Source organism: Coptis chinensis, chromosome 3 (genome assembly GCF_015680905.1).
Source record: "Coptis chinensis isolate HL-2020 chromosome 3, ASM1568090v1, whole genome shotgun sequence".
NCBI lineage: Eukaryota > Viridiplantae > Streptophyta > Magnoliopsida > Ranunculales > Ranunculaceae > Coptis > Coptis chinensis.
In genome coordinates, this window is record NC_141458.1 from 97,781,226 (window position 1) to 97,800,514 (window position 19,289).

The 19,289-nt window shown below is 36.4% G+C and overlaps 1 protein-coding gene across 1 annotated transcript; it reads right to left on the bottom strand.

Annotated features, from left to right (window-relative positions):
• Positions 1-15,132: 15,132 nt before the first annotated feature.
• Positions 15,133-16,681, bottom strand: LOC147511966 (ARM repeat superfamily protein). Its single transcript, XM_086603539.1, has one exon. It carries the CDS (start codon positions 16,507-16,509, stop codon positions 15,508-15,510), a length of 1,002 nt encoding a protein of 333 aa, XP_086459665.1. The 5' UTR covers positions 16,510-16,681; the 3' UTR covers positions 15,133-15,507.
• Positions 16,682-19,289: the final 2,608 nt, after the last annotated feature.

The following is a 19,289-nucleotide window of genomic DNA, read 5'->3' on the forward strand; positions in this document are numbered from 1 at the left end:
TCATAAGCAAGTTTTAGAATTATGTGTGCGCTTAAGATTTTGTGTCCAGAATGCGAGCATTCTCCACGCGCTTGAGATTTATGTGTGCATCTCTACTGGAGTTATACATATTCTCTTCATGTATAGAAGAGCTCAAATAAAGACGAAAGACTTAATAACACGTACTTCAAGAAATAACAAAAAAACAAAACAAAAACAGAATAAACTTGAAGTACTGTCCCTTTTCTTATGTCTCTCAAAAATTGATTCCCTTTCCAAATGTAACTATTTTTTTTTCCCAAGGCAATCCTAAATTCCGATCAGTATGATCTCTCCAGTTCAAGATTGGATGTCCACTTTAAATTATCTTGAACAAATTCAAGTAGATGGCATCCATACACACTTTGCATATCCTTTTTCATCTTTTTGTTAGGAGACGTCATAAGAACATTATACTTTAAATTGCATTAGGCCAATTTCCGGTATATGTGCACAAAATGTATATAAAATTATACTCTAAATAAACACTCAAGAAAGCATTTTGGGTTTACTTAAACTATACTTCTGACATACCAAAGTTGAAATAGGATTGTCACACCCCGAATTTCGACAGAATTCGGAAAAAACATTATTTGTTCCCGACTCTTCAATTTCCGAGGTGTGACTCACTCTCCAAGAAAAACAAGCCTATCTTGAAATGCGACGCTAACGCGAGCCTCACGCAGCAACCACTCTTCTTCAACACTAAACCTGTCAAAACTTATTAACTATGTTCATTGAATGAACACACCCGATAAGCAAACATGCAAATCGGGTCAGCATTATAAACAATGCTGGTGTGAGTAGCCCTAAAATACAACATATAATTATACATATATATACACAATCCCTACGGCAGATAGTTCCTCCACCGGCTTTTAACTTTTAACGACTAATAAAACATCCTTAAGTACAATAATTAAGGCAGGTAGTTCCTCCAATCGAGGCTTTAACTTCCCACTAACTACACAACAAACTATAATGATCATAAATAAGGCATGTAGTTCCTCCATCGAGAGCTTTAGGTTCTAACTAAACAAATAACCAACCAAGCATATTACCATAATTAGATTATTTCAGGCTTTCTTTGCGTGTCCCTAAAATTCACGTCGTATCTATGTCTTACCTAGTTTCCCTGGCTACCACAATCGCAACCCAACGCCGAACATGTACATCCACATGCCTCCCTTACATAATGAGCCACTCCGTGCGTAACCACCCTGAGCGGGATGCCGCACACAGGTAAATCCCTCACACGGAAGCCAAATCTATGGTATCGCCACTATTCGGCATAAAATATCGTGGCGTCATCGTTCTATTTTGGTAACGGAATAATCAAGCCACTATTCGCTACGCCGGGGAGGGCCATTCAACTTTTACCAAACGCCCGGAAGGGGCTCAAGGCCATTGGATTAATCGAAACGGAAGAAGGCCAATCACATGAGTTGTGGTAGTCAGGTTCTAGGATTTTCGTTACGTAATTTATTCAGGTGTCATACATTAATGACTCATAAACATTCCACTATATCACGTGCAGGTCAATTGCCTTATTGCACTAAGCCACAATATTTAGAAACATCTCAATTATATCTCATAACCAAAATTCATTCTTTCACGTGCCAATATATTATTGCACTACACCACACTCCCGTGGGCAAATATTCACCAATACTATATTAGCATCTCACATATAAAATAATGGAGTGTATATACATTTCTCTAAGATATTGCATTAATACAACTATCCCAGCATATTATATCATGTCACAATGCTTCAACGTATCACATACATTATAACGTATTAGGAATATAATATCTCCTAACATCTCAATATCGTCACGTGTAAAAAAATACACAACATAAATGTCAAATCTTTCTTAGATAATGACAACCAAATATATACAAGCTTCCACAGCATTTTATCATCTGATTTGTCCATACAATATACAACTTAAAACGTAGCACAATTAGACAGTCAAAAGTCTACAATCAAAACCCAATATATAAAAGTTTTACACACTACTCACGTCAAATCTAAATTAGATAATGACCAACCAAGTTATATAATATCGACAATATTTTATTACTATATTTGTCCATACTATCAAATATGTGAAAAACTAGAAAAGTCAACGTTTCATAGTCAACGGTCAAAGTCAACCGTCAATGGTCAAAGTCAACATATCCTGGTCAAAGTCAAACTGTCGTCTCCGTGTTCGACAGGTTCAGGGTCATAGCCATGGTTCATGGCTAAGGTCAAAGTGCATGGCTCATGGGCTCGTGACTAAGGTAATGGTCCGGACCCAATTGGCCAAGCCCAAACCTTAGAACCCGAAAATCTAAACATTTAAAGACCCAATTAGATCTATTTTAAGTCCAATGGACTGGCCCCAAGCAATATTAGAAACTGGCCCAAAAGCTTTAGACTAAACTGGCCCAAAACAAACTCATAGAAACTGGCCCAAGAAAACTTAACCTAAACTGGGCCCAAACTAAACCAAATAAAATCGGGCCCAACAACTAAAATAGAATCGGGCCTAAACCAAAACAAAACAAACCGGCCCAAAATAACCAACCAAGGCCCAAAGCCCAACTAAGATGAACAGTGTCATCTTCTTCACCAATTCTCTTCCACCACCGGCCACCAAATCGCGCCGCCACCATCTCACCTTTTCATCCAGTCGGTTCGACTCCCCATCCAAACCCAACCAACTTTAACAAAGGCAAAAACTCCAAATCATACAATCCAAAAACTATTCCTAAATCTAGATCTGGAATTTCGGCCTCCATTAGAGCTTGTTCCAAGCTCAAATCGACAGCCCCACACAACTCTCAACCACCACTAACCAACCAATAACCAAACATAGTTCAAACAATTGTTAAAAACGCATAAACCCCAAGTCCCAGTAATGGCAGTAACGCCATTAACGCCTCCCTCAAGGCTTCACTGCCCCCACTCGACCTTCCACCACCACCAATCCTCCATCCACCAACACCAAACCACGAAAAGAAAAGTTCAAACAATATCAAACAGGAGGATTTCATTCTTTTGTGGGCGACGCCATTAACGTCTCTACAAAGCTCCAACAGTTCCCAATTATCCATCCCGACGTCCACCCTTAATCAACCAATAGATTTACTATCTAACAGCTTCCAAACGTATACCAACCGTCCAAATCGTATACAGGGTAACCGGGCAACTGTTTGGTTTGGCTCGCCGCCATTAACGAGCTCAGTTCCAACAGTGTTTCAAAAATACAGTTTAACCAATATATTTTTAACAACCCGCGATACAAACGACAATAACATAAAATGAACCGAAAACATAAACGAAACTTTTAAGCGATATCGCGGCGTTATCGGAAAATTATAATCCGGTGAAATAGCAAAATAGCTACTCACCTGTATGAACAGCTCGACGAATCCCTCGTAGTCCGAACCGTCGCGCTCCACCCTCCAGCAATCCAGCTTTTTCTCTGCCTCCATTTTTAATATTCTATTATTCTCTGAACCCTATTTTCTAGAAAAATGTGTTTATATACTTGGGTCTGAAACCCAAGCCCAACACCGACTCAGGCCCAAAACCAGGCCCACGTATCCTGATCCAATCCGACGAATTTTGAAAATAAATAAATAATTAATTAATTAAATAGATAAAAACGTATTTTAAAATACGGGCGTTACAAGGATCATCTAAGGCAACATTAATAAACAAAAAAATGTGTTCAAATATATATCACCTAGAGGTATGTGAGATGTCATAGCACTGGGAGTTCATTAGTTGCTCTATACACCACTTCCATCAAGCTGTCCATGAGAAAGAAGGTGTGCCATATATTGCTGGAAGAGAAAGGAAAATGTCTCAGCTTACACCATGGATAACTAACCAATAAGTCATTAGTTCCAATAAAAGAAGAAACAAAAAATGAATGATAAGAGAAATTTTATTTCGGACTGGCTTCATTTTTCAGCAATTAAATGTGTCCAAAGGCAGTTCTAAAATATGCATTCCATAGATGGTCCTGAATTTTTTCTTACTTTTTTTCGTTGTGCGAGTTTAGGGGTTGGAAAACCCTTGTCGTTTCATTAATGATAACTAAAAAGTAATTACATACACACCTACAACAAATGAGAGCCCATTGAAGCTACCCCCATAGATATGGTATTAAATCGAGATCTAGTCTTTCTACTACTCTTTCAAAAATGCTCACCAGTCACCAACTCACCATGCTCCCCTAATCTTTTCAGTCATTCATCATTCTAGCTCAAGACTTGCAAAGAAATATACTCCCAGTTTCAATTCTGATCCTCCAAAATGGTCATGGAACAATATTTAACTATTATAGCTAAATGTAATTTTTTGTCTTGACGAGACCCCTGAGCAATGAAGTTCATTTCGCCAGAGTCCATTTCACCTCCCAATTACACATTCCATTAGCATACAAAAATTACAAAAAAAACACGCATTGAACTTACAGAGTGGTGCATAAAGGTGGTTTTCCTTGTCGCTCAAAATGTTTAATTAGTCATGATGGAGAACTCTATCATTTGATCTTGAATCTCAAAACAATTCCAAAGCATAAATTTATATACCTGCCAAGCAAACAACACAGCATCATTTAAAAAACAAATAAGTTACATTTACAAAACTAGCAAGTATAAAAATAAAATGAAAACCTTAGCAATTGTCGGTTAGTAATTACGTCCTATTTGGAAACGAAGCATAAAATTGATCCCCTCTCGATGTCCCAGCTCTTGTCCTAACATAAACAATATGTGCAAGTCAATGTGTCAAAACAGTTTGTATGCATGATGGAAAGGGTTTGAAATGGGTTAAGAAAGACTTACGGATTATTTGTGTACCAGTAGTTCAAACAAGAAACAAAGCCGAAGAAACCAGTATAGGAAACTAGTTTATAAACTATAGTTGGCTCAAAGAAGTGAGTGTTTAGATCATTCCAAATAGAAATATCAAGAAAAGATATTAATTAATGCATCAAAGTTATGAACTTTACCTTTAGATAAGAAGAAAACACAAGCTTTAAACCAGTAAATTACACCTTTTAGCTAGAATCATATAGATAAGAGAACAACAATTAAAGATAAAAGATAAAGCAATTATAATTGGTGATCGATTTGAAGTGCGTTGGTGAAACCCTTAGCTTTTGGCTAATAGTATATTTACCTGGGTAGTAACTTGAAGAGTGAAGACCAATTGATGGAAGTAGTAAAGATGGAGAACGACTCGCGGAAGTAATGGAGTAGTGAAGATGGAAATGAAACCCTAGCTCTTGGTTTTTCTACTTTTTCTTTTTTGGTTGTTGTTTGAGAATTCGGATTTTGGGTCATTTCAATTTTCTCCAAAATAAAGGTGGGTAAAAATGAAACTGTCCACTTGAATGAACTCATATTTTATGCTTTTTTTAATTAAAAAATTGATTTTTAATTAATTTTTAGCCACCACACAATCCAGCTGCCACAAAAGGCATACCTAAAGTCGCGGCCCCAACTTAGTCGTTGCAAAATGCTACACATTTAGCCACGGCTAGCTCAAATTTATTGCGAGACATTCACTTTTTGCCATGAAAGGATATTGTCGAGGCAAAAAGGCGCCTTTTGCCACCATTTCTAGTTCCCGTGGCAACAACCTGCATCTAGCCACTACAACCATGGCCGCAGCAAAAAAGTCCGCCACTAAAAGTCACTTTTTTGGTAATGAGAGAAGGAGAGTTGGGAGTCAATGTTACCTAATACCTACAATTACAAAGGAAGGGATTGGGGGCTATTTTCGATTTTTTTTTTTTTTTTTTTGTCACATGGGAAAGAGGTTAAAAAATCAGAAGTAGCTTGCTACGTCATCCATGTCACTAAACCAGACCAAAAATAATGTCGCCCTAGAATTATTGATATGTAAATGGTTTTGTAGGAAGGATTCAACTGTGGGGAAAAGCACACTATCTCATTCATTTTATATGCACCATAGAGTATTTCATTCAGATTGTGGCATGTAGTATTACCATGCAAGGAAGAGGATGAAAATGTGAGCTTTAAGTTTAAATATTTTATTAAAGTTGTTTTATATTATGTCACTGTGACAATTAATAACGCAGAGTAGTCAAAGAGGCAGTGTAACATGGCAGTCTAGTTGTTTGGAATCTTGGATTCTAGATGGGAGCAACAATCCCTCATTTAAGCACCCAATAACAATGCTCAAAAATATAAAATTTAGATATCATCTATCAAAACCAAATAATGATAAAACTAATGAAATACTAAATGTGAAATTTAGCAAATTGCCATGCCGTCTAATAAATTAGGTGTTTAGATTTGTTAGCCTAATATAGGTTTTAGTTGCAAGAAAAATATTGAAGGGTGTGTTGCTAACACGATCGGTTAGGTGTTGAGTTTAGTTGCGAAAAAAAAAATCAATATAAAAAATAATGCGGAGGATGTTTCTAACATAATCGGGCTTTTTATTGAGAAATAAAATAGTGAATGAAGTGTTTCAAATTTTTGTTGGGCGTTTTTTAATTGCGATAAAAATAGTGATGGAGGTATACTTATAAATTGTTAGAAAAGATAAAATCAAAATCATTATATTAGGGGGAGGGTTCCGGAAAGTTTGGGCTACCGGCTACATACATTTAGTGTAGAGGTGTAAGGGCGGTGTTAATGGTCTAGCTCCCAGTGACTCAAGAACTAAGAACCATTTAATTTTATGGTTCTAGTTCTTATTGGTTCTTAAAATTAAATTGTAGAACCTTATCCATAACTACTCATTCTTATATAGCGAGTACTTCTGTTCTAGTTCTTTGTTCTTAAGAGATTCACTATTTCACATGTGTTGTACTCTTCTTATCTTGAAAATATATACTAAAAAAAATTACACAAACGAGTCACTTTTCAAAGATTAATATTATTAATTATCTCGTTCAAGAATATGAAAAATAAAATTGTATTTTTAAGGTTGCTAGCCATACTTTTAAATTATTTATAATGATAAATAATATGAAAATAATATATTAACACTAAAACATAGAATTTCACATAACAAAAATGAATGTCTGTACACTATAATTATAATTTTTTACGGTGCTAAAAACACAATAACATTCGGTTCGGGTCCCCTTTTTTTTAGAAAAAACTACTCAGTTACGGTTATGAATGAATGCCTAAGTTCTTTTTAGTACCCATTTCTATATGGTTTCTTAATTATTTTATTTTTATTTTTATTTTTTTGCGGTTCTGATTCCGAATAAATATAATATGAGAAACAAATACATATATATATACTCAGCTAATTTGGAAGGGTACTAAAAATTATTCGGACCTGATATACTAAAAATATAATATAATAAAAAAATTTAGATAATTTGAAAACTCCTAACCATGAAAAAAATTGCTCTCAACCTATGAATTTTTATCAATGGTCCATAAATATCAATCTTGTAACCATTTTTTTGGCAAACTTAGAAATGTTCAAAGGATCTGATTTTTTATGGAGGTCATATCCATGGTGAGAACATCTTATCTACAAAAAATTAGCTCTTAAAACATCTTAAAGGGTCCGGTGGGGGGTATTGTATAAAAAATGTTGTAAACAGAACCTTATATGGTGGTCATATAAGGTTCTTTGACTATGGTGGTCAGTTAGGCTATGACTAAGGGTAACAAAAGTCGATAAGAAGTTGAACAAGATTGATTGGGGAACCTTTGTGTTCGACAGTTCAAGTGATGGAGTCTTGTGTACTGTTGCATATTTTTTGTGAAAGTGATGGAGTCTTGCTTGCATTGCTATGATTGTTCTCGGTCCGGTTCTTATAGAAACCGTAGACCAACCGATATACTTGGTTTTCTAAAAGTCTAAACCGAAACCGAACCAAACTTGAATAAAAATCGATGTGATGTTCAGTTCGATTTTCGGTTTGGGCCTTCTATCTAACTTCAAATTGAAGCCTATATATATGGGCCTACTGATCACTAGCCAAGTAAATTTAATAAATATACTGAATAGTATTGATGCTAATGAGAGAGAGAGAGAGAGAGACACATTCACTGTAGCCACATTCTAGACATAGTGCATGCCATTTCTTGATTCAAAGGACAAAAAATTTCATGAGAAAATATTTGCCATAAGAAAATGCATTTGTTTGTCGTACATGGCACAGCCCACTAGCTATTTTGGCCCAACAACACGTTGAGGTCAATGCCCATTGCTCCACATTGCTTTAAATATATAATTAATTAGGCAAAGAAACCGGAGGTGTAGCACAAAACTTCATTTGTTATAGTTTAAATCTTTGACTTTGGACTTCATTAAGTAGGTGTGGCAACATCGTGGTTCGAATCCCTGCACCTTCATTTTGTTTTTTGTTTTATCTTTTCCTTTGTAGTCCCCCACCCCACACACACACCCTTCTACCACCTTAGAGCATCTTTATGAGTGATACTTTCCTTGCATCAAACACCAAATATTGATATTTGGTGTTTGATGCATCTTTATGAGTGATACCAACAATTTGGTGTTTTTTCAACTTCAGGAGAGTCACTTGTTGATGAAAACACCAAATCGGCCAATATTTGGTTTCAGCTTTGGTGCTGTACCAAATCTCTCTCGCGGTTTTAGAAAAACCGAACGGTTTTTCCAACACCGCATGGGCTTGGGCTGCTAAGTGGGCTTCTATGGCGCGGTTTTGCCAATACCGCGTGCATTTTTTCTAAAAATTAGGAACTGTGCATAGAAGTTAAGAAATTAAGAATTATGCATAGAAGTTAAGAAATTAAAAATTGTGCAATTGAATAAATTAAGAATTGTGATCCAAAATCTAAGAAATTAAAGAAATTAATAGTTGTGCAATCCAAAATCTATGATTATGATCTAATATCCAAAATGATCCAAAACCTATTGTGTGTACCATACATTATATTTTCAGTCCAAAGTGTACTCGAACCATAGACCGGATGTGGGACCAGCGGCAGACTAGTCCAGTGGTTGTCTAAATAAACACTTTTGGATCATTCGGTCTTCTAATCCGTCAAAGTTCATAACAGGTCTAGGTCCCATCTAGGTGGCCCAAATTCATGGATCCAATCCGTTCGGATGATTCTGATCCAATAATCCGATCCGCAGAAGCAAAAAATCCTAGTGCAATCCGATAAGATCTTGTACAAGGATAGAATGAAATCTTGGGGAATGATCATATTTTAGATAAAATCATACTAGGATTCATCAAGGAAAGCAATCTCCGAGAATCACTTTCTTGGCCGCCAAGGCAGGAGATTGTTATATATACGGAGGCTTCTGCAGCCTCCAGAACTACGTTTTAAGAGACTTGATCCCGGATTTTTCACTGGGTACGTAGGCAACCAGAACGTTGGTGCAGTCTCTCTTCCTCAAAAATCCCAATCCCCATCTCTTTCGAGCTTTCGGAAGCACCATCACATCGGGAGTGTCGGGTTAACTTTTTGCCCCGACACCTATTATATTACATAAAATTTATTTAGCTCTCTTCTTATGCCTCTTACTACTTGATGCCTCTCCTCTCTCTATTTGGATGTTCCGAAGCTGCTCCTCTAAGTTCCTAACCTGAGAACCAAGATCTTCTCTGTCTGCACGAAGGTTAACTACCTCAGCCTGAAGTTCATCATATCCCTAATGTTGTTGCGTGTACACCTGCTGAATATCCTCATACGCTTTTTGCGTCTCGTCATACGCACGTTGGGATTGCTGATATGTTTGAGAATATGCCTCCTCTCTTTCTTGGCTATAATGATACACAACAGTCCTCATCCCATCAAACATACAAATCTGGTTCTCATATCTTTCCCGAACCTCAGCCTGAAAATCAAATAAAATACATTGTGAGTACATATTATATATATAATGAATAAAAAAAAAACTAAACTCACCGTGGTATACTGATTAATCTACGGCTCTAACTCATGGCAACGAGCACGAGGTACTTCAGGAATGGAAATGTAAGTAGCCTCCCCATCAGGTCCACACATGACAAACATCTGAGGATTACTGGCAGACACAGGAGATGGATGATATGCATTCAGAGGTTGTGGGTTGTAAACAGGTTATGGCAGATGAGGAATACGTAGCTCACGTCTCATCCCTTCTAGGCTCACAAACTCGAAATTGCTAGCCCGACCAACAGGGGGCAACAACGGACCCATAGAGACACAGTTCCACCATCTATAATACTGATCAGTAGTCTGCTCAACAACAAAATAAGACACATCTGGCCAAATACCACAACTGGCATGAACTTCATGAACTTGAGTTCTACTCCACGACTTTGCATCACTAACATCTGGCATGGGAGCACATGGAACTCCATAACGCCCAACATATCCGTCGCCAAGCCCATACAAACCTTACTAATCCGCGTCACGACAAAACAACTTTGTGATGTGACAACACATAAGCATGCTGCACAACTGGATCATATCGTCAAAGGCAATAGACAAATGCCAAGGTCTCCACTCAATAGATGACAATGATCTAATATCAATCTGAGCATGAGCCATACAGACACTATTTCTAATCTGCCCCTTGTTACGAGTCAAGTGAGGCCCTCACCAACTTGCAAATCTAGGGCGAGTATCAGCAATCATGTCTATGTTAGGACAAAGACATCGAATGTACTCATAAAACCAAATCTCTAAAAGTCCTGTGAATCCTGCAATCTGATGACTTCTACTTCTGAATGTTTGTGAAGCTTTATCTAACGCCGATATCAATTTGGCATATATTGAGCTACTAAGGTCATAATCTCTCATATTATGCAAATCAGAAACATAAGCATAATATCCAAGTCATACCGTAGAATGGCTATTTAAAAATAGAACATGCCTAATAAAAAACATCAAAAAAGCCCTAACATACACATCAGCACCCTCACTACCAGGTAGAATAGTCAAAGCTAACTCCGCTCGTGTATCAGGATGCAAGAGGGGTTCTATATATGCAGTTTTAATATGAGATAGCTTAATACCAAAAGAATCATAAGCATCCGCATCCAAACGAGGAAAACTCATAAGCATACTATCCATATTCTCATAATTTGTATGAAAAGGTATCGGTTGGCCTATACCGATACTCAACCCAGAAATCATGGTGAAGTCTAGTGGTGTGAACCCTAACTCCGCACAAGGAAAATGAAATGTATGAGTTGTATTCCACCATCTTTCTACTAAAGCTATGGCCACTGCCCAATCAGCCTTCTCATAATCAACATCAACCAAAAGACCCAAAGGTGTACACAAAATATTATCTCTAATATGTACAAACTCATCCAAACTTTTAATAACCTTCCACCACTCTCTAACACCAAGTAAAGCCGATCTAACTCGGTAGTCAATAACATGATGATATTATGAAAAAAAAATACATATAAGATAAATAATTAATTGGTCCAACTCAACTAATTATTGTATAATATTCAAAATATTTAATCAAAACTAATTAATTATCTGAGTATTAGTCACTGCACTCAACACGTGTTTTGTATCACGTGTAGAAGACACAACTTGCATATCAAATGCTTCACCAGGATTAAATTGTCAATCGAAGTCGTTCAACTGATACTCAAGTACATAGGAATGTCTATCAGTCGGCGCGACATTCTCGGCTTTTTCTCCCCCACCGTTTTGTACTTCCTCGGGTTCTTGTACCTCTCCCTCATCGCCAATGTCGTTTGTGTACTGCCAATACACATCGTCATTATCGTCATCACTCTCGAAAAGTTCAAAAGGATCCATATAAAATTTCAAGAGTTTAGGTAGGTTTTTGTGTTTTTTTTTTACTAAGGAAAAGGTTTATAATTGAGAGAAAAGTTGTAAGTGATTGAACCGCGCGGTTTTGGTCATGTATATATAGAAATAGCACGCGGTGTTGAGAACACCGCGCGGTTTTGCGGGCTTGGACTTGTCATATGGGTTTTAGTGGCACGGTTTTGGGAAAACCGCGTGGGCTATATGGCGCGGTTAATCCAAAACGCGTCATTTGATGTCAAAAATTTGGTGTTGTTCCTAAAGATGGTTGGTGTTTTTTTGGTTTGGTGTTTGGTTTGGTTCAAAATTTTGGTGTTTTTTTTTGTTGCTCTCCTAAAGATGCTCTTATTATACTCACTTTTTGCATTAGATAATTAAAAGTTTTTTTGTTGTAAAAGTGTGGGAAACGAGGGGTTTGTTTGATAATATAATTGCATTTTCTTGTGTTCAATTCAATTAATGTTTTTTCAAATGTTATTATATTATATAAGTTTTTAACTATTATAAAATAATTAAAAAAATCATAAAAATGAAAAATGAACCCAAACTAGTGTGGACTAAGTTGGGGCCTTTGGACTGCTGGGGCCCTAAGTAGTTGCATATTCTTCTATAGGGTTGAGCTGGCAACCTCTGGTTGAAATTTGTTTATTCTTTTTCTTTTTCTCCCAAGCTCTGGTTAAAACTTGTTTATTCTTTTTCTTTTTGTCCCAAGGTGGATGGGATTCATAATGAATAAGTAGACATTTGAACATTTCCGACTCAATGATAATGTCGAATAATTGCAACCTGCAATAATCATAAACATGAGGTAACGGCGATGCTACAGATGTAATGAAAAAGCTCCAACTGCTCCCCTAAATAAGCATCCTCTCCCACAAAAATCAGGGTCACCCGCTTTGACCATTTTTTTTTTTTATTGGCAAGTCTGTTTTCAAACGAGATCAATAACTCATTTATGCAGAGGGTCGAACCCCATACCTCTAGTATATCACCTAAAGGTTTTACCAACTTTGCTAGTTGGCACCTTTCTATGAAACAAAAAGCTGATCATACTAAAAGTCTAAAACTCTAAACGGTGGTTGAAGTGGATACATAAAAGGGTACACAAGTATCCATGAATGACGACTCCAAAACTTCTCTTATCATTGGAGGGTCGAGTGTTGAAGAAAGTCATTTCTTATCTAATATCATAGAGGTGAAACTTGTCCAACTTCTAGTCACCTACCTGGGACTATCTTTAGTTTCTGCTAGGTTTGGTATCAGGGAATGCCAACCTCTGATCGAAAAGGTAACAAGCAGTATTCAAAATTGGAAATCAAGATGCCTTTCTCATGTTGGCAGACTTGAATTGATCCATTTTGTCCTCTCTTCTTTCCATGTTTACTGGGCTAGGACTTTCATTTTCCCCATCTCTGTCCTAGATGAGATTACAAAAATCTATAATAAATTCCTCTGGAGTGGGCCGTCAATGGAAATATGTATATATCACGCAAGTAAAGGTAGAAGTGCTCTAAGAAAAAAGGAAGGGAGACTCGGCATTATGGATTTGAGATTATGGAACAAAACATCTTACCTTGGTCTTGTTTTTAGACTTGTCTCAAAAGATAACTCTAACTCTTTGGACAACTTGGACATGACAAAATCACATTAAGAATGATTATTTCTAACACCTCAAGATCCTGAAAGATTGCTCATGGGTTTGGTGTCATATCTTGAAGTCTAGGGATGATGCTAAGAAGTTCATCAAATACAACATCTCCAATGGTGAACTTATTCATGTTTGGTATGACCCATGGTGCTCTGTGACTCTTTTCATTGATTTGCTAGAAGCCAGAACTCACTTGCAAGTTCCTTTGGATGCAAAAGTTAATTCTATTCTAACAACAGGATCTTGGAATGATATTGTTTTAAACCTTCCTCAAGGGCCTCTAAAGAACATAATCTTAGGAACCACTATCAACATATTCTCTTACATGTTAATAAGATTATTTGGACTCCTAGTTCTAATGGCATTTTCTCATCCAAGTCAACTTATGAAGCCTTGCGAATTCCAAGAGAGAAAGTGATATGGTATAACCTTGTTTGGGGCAAGCATGTCATGCCCAAACATTCCTTCACTTGTTTGGCAACTATTTGCGAATAGTTTGGCCCACACAAGATAAGTTGGTTAAAACGAAGGTTCTTCGGACATCAAATTGGTGTTTGTGTAATCTGGTGAGAGAACTAAAATCATCTATTCTTTGATTGCAATTACTCCTCCTCCATCTCGAGTCGAGTCAAATCCTATATAGGTCTTAGTGCTTTTACTACGACCTCGAATAGTGAGTGACATGAAATTATGAGAATCTGCAGATCCAACACATCATCAGCTGAGATTCTCAAAGCATTTGCTTGTGCCGCTGTTAGTTTCATTTGGAATGAGTGTAACCAGCGAAGATTTGAACATAAGTCACAACCATGGCAAGTGGTTTGTACTTCTCTCATGAACTCCTTGAAGGTTCATCTCTAGGGGATTTTTTGCAAACGTGATTCTAAATCAGGATGCTAAACTCCTTATGGATAGACTTGGTATCATGGCTACCTATAGACAAAGTACTCCTACCAGTTGTATCTGGACCAAGCTTGATGGAGACACAATCAAGCTCAATTCTGATGCTTCTGTGACAGATGATCATTTTGGAGCTGAAGGCACCATTCAAGATTGCAATGGAGGCGTTCTTCTTGCTTACTCAGGTTCAGGAGGTACTAGGTCAATTTTATATCAAGAACTGAAAGCCATCTATGATGAGTTACTTGGTTGTGAGATATTGCGAAAAAGGCAGATCTTAGTTGCTTCAGACTCCTTGAATGCGATTCATATTTTACTGGGCAAGGAAATGGCTCTTTGGTGTTGTTAGGATCTTCCCGCTGCCATTAAAGATGTAGTTTCTAGGATGCTTCGTGTTGAATTCACACATGTTTTTCGAGAATGTAATAGGACTTCTGATTATTTGACAGCTCTAGAATCTTATAATGGTTGTAACTACTTTGTACCTCCCCTTAAAGCTAGACTTCAAACTATTGTAGGTGAGACCAAACAGGTCATATGTATTTCAGATTTTAAACTAATGAACAAGGGGTCTGTAACCTCAAACTTTTTTTTTTTTTTTAAAGTATGGATGAATGAACTTGAATTCTTGCCTATAACCCTCTATCTGGAACACATACATTTGGTTGTCGGAAGTCGGAACTGAAATTGTCTGCTTGTCAATGTGCTTAGGAGTTGGGATACTTGATTAAGAAGTCTAAACAATTGCGTTCAACATTTGCATTTTAATCACGAAGAACAAGAAGTAGAAGAAAAACAGATGTTCTGTATAAGGAGATATCATTATATTTTTAAGTCAGTGCTTAAGAATCTACAATAACACAACCAAAAAAGTGCAAACTCGCTGACTAAGAACACAACCTATCACTATGCCACACACAGACAACACACAAAGAATGAACATTCAACTAGATTTATCATACATACAACACGAAATTAGACTTGTAGCTAATTAGATCAAGATCAAACCATTAATACCGATGTCAGTGTGCTAGTAGATCTCTTGGATCAATTATGTCAAACTAATCATTCAGCTTTCTCTTCGCCTCATATCTCACATTCTCTTAGTTGCAACTGAATGAAGAAATACATCATAGCCATATCTACACAATCCTCAAATCTCAAACATTCAGTTCACCAGAAGTTGAGTTTCCAGAAAACGAGTATCCAACCTCCTCCCGATCAAGTGAGTTTCCAGAACACGAGTATCGAATCTCTTCCCCATCAAGTAAATTTAACAAATCATTAGCCTTATTCTTAGCTTTACTACTCCCATTTTCAGCAACATCACAAATACTCTCCAATAAAAACTCCACCCCAAACTCCTTCACATCTTCAACAATCTTCTCGTCTCCACACCGAATCATATTCAATAAAGCCGACACAGCATTCTCCCTGGCTCTAATACTCGACCCTGTCTCCTTATCTAACAAATCTACCAACACTCCAATCCCAGAAACTTTCTTAAACGCTTCCCCACTTTCATAACACCCAGCAACTTGTGCAATAACAGCTGTTGCATCTTCCACTATACCCAACCTTCCATCTTTCACTACTAATGAAAAAAGTGGACCCACTATACCAAGATCAATCATATTAGCTCGATTTAATGGATAAAGTGCCACACCAAATAATGCTTTTAACCCGTCTTTAATTGTTCTTGGTACTGAATTTTGACATTTTATGATTTCTATCAACGCGTAAACTATATCACGTTTCGCGCCAATGATGGGCCGGTAGGAATCAACGAGAAGGAGACTGTAAAGTGTAGCTGCAGCTGTTTGGAGAGAAGTTTGCGATGAAGACTGAAGACGAAGGAGATGAGACAGTGCGTCGAGGATGCCACGTGTAGACATGAGAAGATCACGACTGGAAATAGAGATGTTGAGTAGGGTGGCAACTGCGTTTTCTTGTGCGGTTTGTATAGGGGAGTAGAGGGTTTCTGTTAAGATTGGGAGCGCGCTGGATTCGCCAATTAAGGAGCGTGAGTCCGGGTCGTGTTTTGTCATGAGACGAAGTTGGCATATTGCATCGAGTTGAGTTTGTTCGGAAATTGAACTGAGCCTGTTTACAAGTGAACGAACCGTTCTAACTTTAACTTCCATTGGAGATGGTTTGTTCATTACAGAGAAAGGTTGGAAATTTTGGTTTGGACTTATTTTGGAGGAGAAGAAAAATGGGTGACGGCTGATGTGTTGAAAAAAACAGTAGGATATAGTCGAAACTTGAATGTTGAAATTCAGGTGGAGGGTAGAACAAATAGTCAATGTTTCTGTAGTATAAAATTGAAATGAGTAAGTTGTGCGCGAGCTGTATCGTGCGCAAGTAATATGGGCTGTTTATTATATTATGGGGCCTTAAAGATTTAGCCTTATATTATGGGTTAAAGTTGGATGTACGCTGTTGTTGTGTTGGAATTAGCTAGCAATTATTAATCTAGAGGAGGAATTGAGTCACTGTCTGGACCGACACCAGTGGTGCTTAATTATGGTTTTCTGGTAGTGCTTGGGTGGTTCTTACACTTCTAGTTGGGTGTGTCCGTGTGGGGTAAGGCCACTCGAGTTATTCCGAGCTCCACTTCGTTTTTTCCTCGCTTAATTGGTATTGGTTTTCTGTGTTTGTATTGTAATGCCGTGTGAAGTATGAACAGGTTACGAGACTCGAAATAAAAACGAGCAATTAAATGCGGCAACATTTTGTGGCAATTGGTACAATTCCGATTGATCCATATTCCAAAAAATTTATGAAAATTGTGTCAAAATTTTATGTGCACTAAACTTCTTCCCTGGACAACATTTGCGTATTGTGCTTCTACGATGTTTCTGCGAAAAACTTTGGTCTTGGAGTCTATTAAGAATTTTTTTGGTCTATCTTGTATACATGTTCTTCTTACCTATTCCACTCAAAAAGGGCAACACTAATGGGCAGCCCTTTTCAAATAAATAAGTGAGCCACTCATATCATCTCATTGTAATGCAGTTTCCATAAAATGGACCGCTAAACGATCAAAATCACCCTCTAAAACAGTTATTTTTCGAAATCGCTTGCAAGGACAATTTTATGGTGAAAATAACTTTAAATCCCAATTTTTTTAATTGAAATAACTTGTAAAGACAAATAATCTAGATTTAAAATAAATATTTATCGATTTTACTATTTATGTAATTACCTTATGTTGATATATGAACAATAATTGTTTATACTCTAAATAGGTGAACATAACTCATATTGAGGTATGAACAATAATTGTTCATAGCTCGTGTTGAAATATGACCAATGATTGTCCATAACTCATGTTGAAGTACATTAGTTATTTATATTCCAATAGGTGTTACCACTTATTATACATTATGTTTATGTATAAATAGTAATGTATATGAACAATAATTGTTTGTACTCCAATAGATTTTTTTACTGATCATACATTATGTTAAGGTATAAACATTGATTGTTTATATTCTAATAGATGTTCTTACTTCTTACTAATCATACATTGTGTCAAAATATTAAGACATAATGACCTAAAAATACAACGTATTTTATTGTTTTTTACATTAAATACAATGTATTTTTTTTTCTTGCCTAGAAATACAATGTACTTTCAATTTTTTACAATTGATATTATTTGTTAAATATGATTAGACGAAATGTGATTTAGACGTTATAAAAAGTCACGAGAATTGTACCTGCCGTTTTATTTTATCAATATGACTAAAATACCCTTAATGTCCTATTTATCTAGAAAATAAACTTGAATACCCTCAACAACAAATCAAATTTTCAATTGTCTAGTATGTGATCATAACACATACCTTCCAGCCATACACTGTACTTGAAACCATTAATGGATACAATGTTGTTTGAACAAGATTATAATTCACAAATGGGCTCTGCCATTTGTTTAACATCAACTAGTGAAGCTTGTAGTGATCTAGAACTAGCTCATTTTACAAAGGGTATTACCTAAATTTGTTAAATTATTGAGAAGTGGGAGTTTTAAGGACAAACTTGTTTTGTTATCATTGATTCAAAATGTTATTGGTGTTAAAGTCCATGAATCGGAATCGGAAGGCTTTGAGGGATTTCTATGGTTGTTTGGTTGAGTTTTTGAGTAATGAGAATTGGGCTGCAAGGAAAGCTAGTGGTGAGGCATGTATTATTGAAGTCTTAGTGTTGGGTTTTTTTTGAAACATGCAATGAAGTTTAAGTTTTGTTCTTGTACATTTTGTTCTTGTGCATTTCAGAGTGGATGTCCTTGTTTACAATCAATTTAAAGGCCCACATGGTACATAATGAAAATTTGAATTATTGTTGAGGGTATTCAAGTATTTCCCTTAGTATATAATTGCTAGATCACATTCCATATAACCAAATTTAACAAATGGTATCGATTGTAAAAAAATGAAAGTGCAATGTATTTTTAGACAAGAAAAAAAAAATGTTGTATTTAATGTAAAAAACAAAAAAGTATATTGTATTTTTAGATTATTATGTCCAATCATAAATATTTATTGTTCATATTATAATTGGTGTTTTTATTAATCATACATTATATCGAGGCATGAACAATGAGTATTCATAACTCATATATATTTATCTTCACGAACCTAAATATGTTGATCCTTCACTCATTTTCTGACCCATGTCGATTATTAGTAAAAATGAATATACATATCCACATTGACAACATAATATGCATCACGTTTTCCGCCTCCACCCCCAACCAACGTAATTTACTAAAATCAATAAAGTGTTATAGATCGATTACGGTGTCAGTCTGGTTGAGAATACAAGTACTGAAGTACATACAAGTTTTTTTTGATAGTGAAAGTACATACAAGTGATATGACGCGTCCTTGGAAATGAGTGGGTATGTCATCTATTCATCCTATAATAACATTTT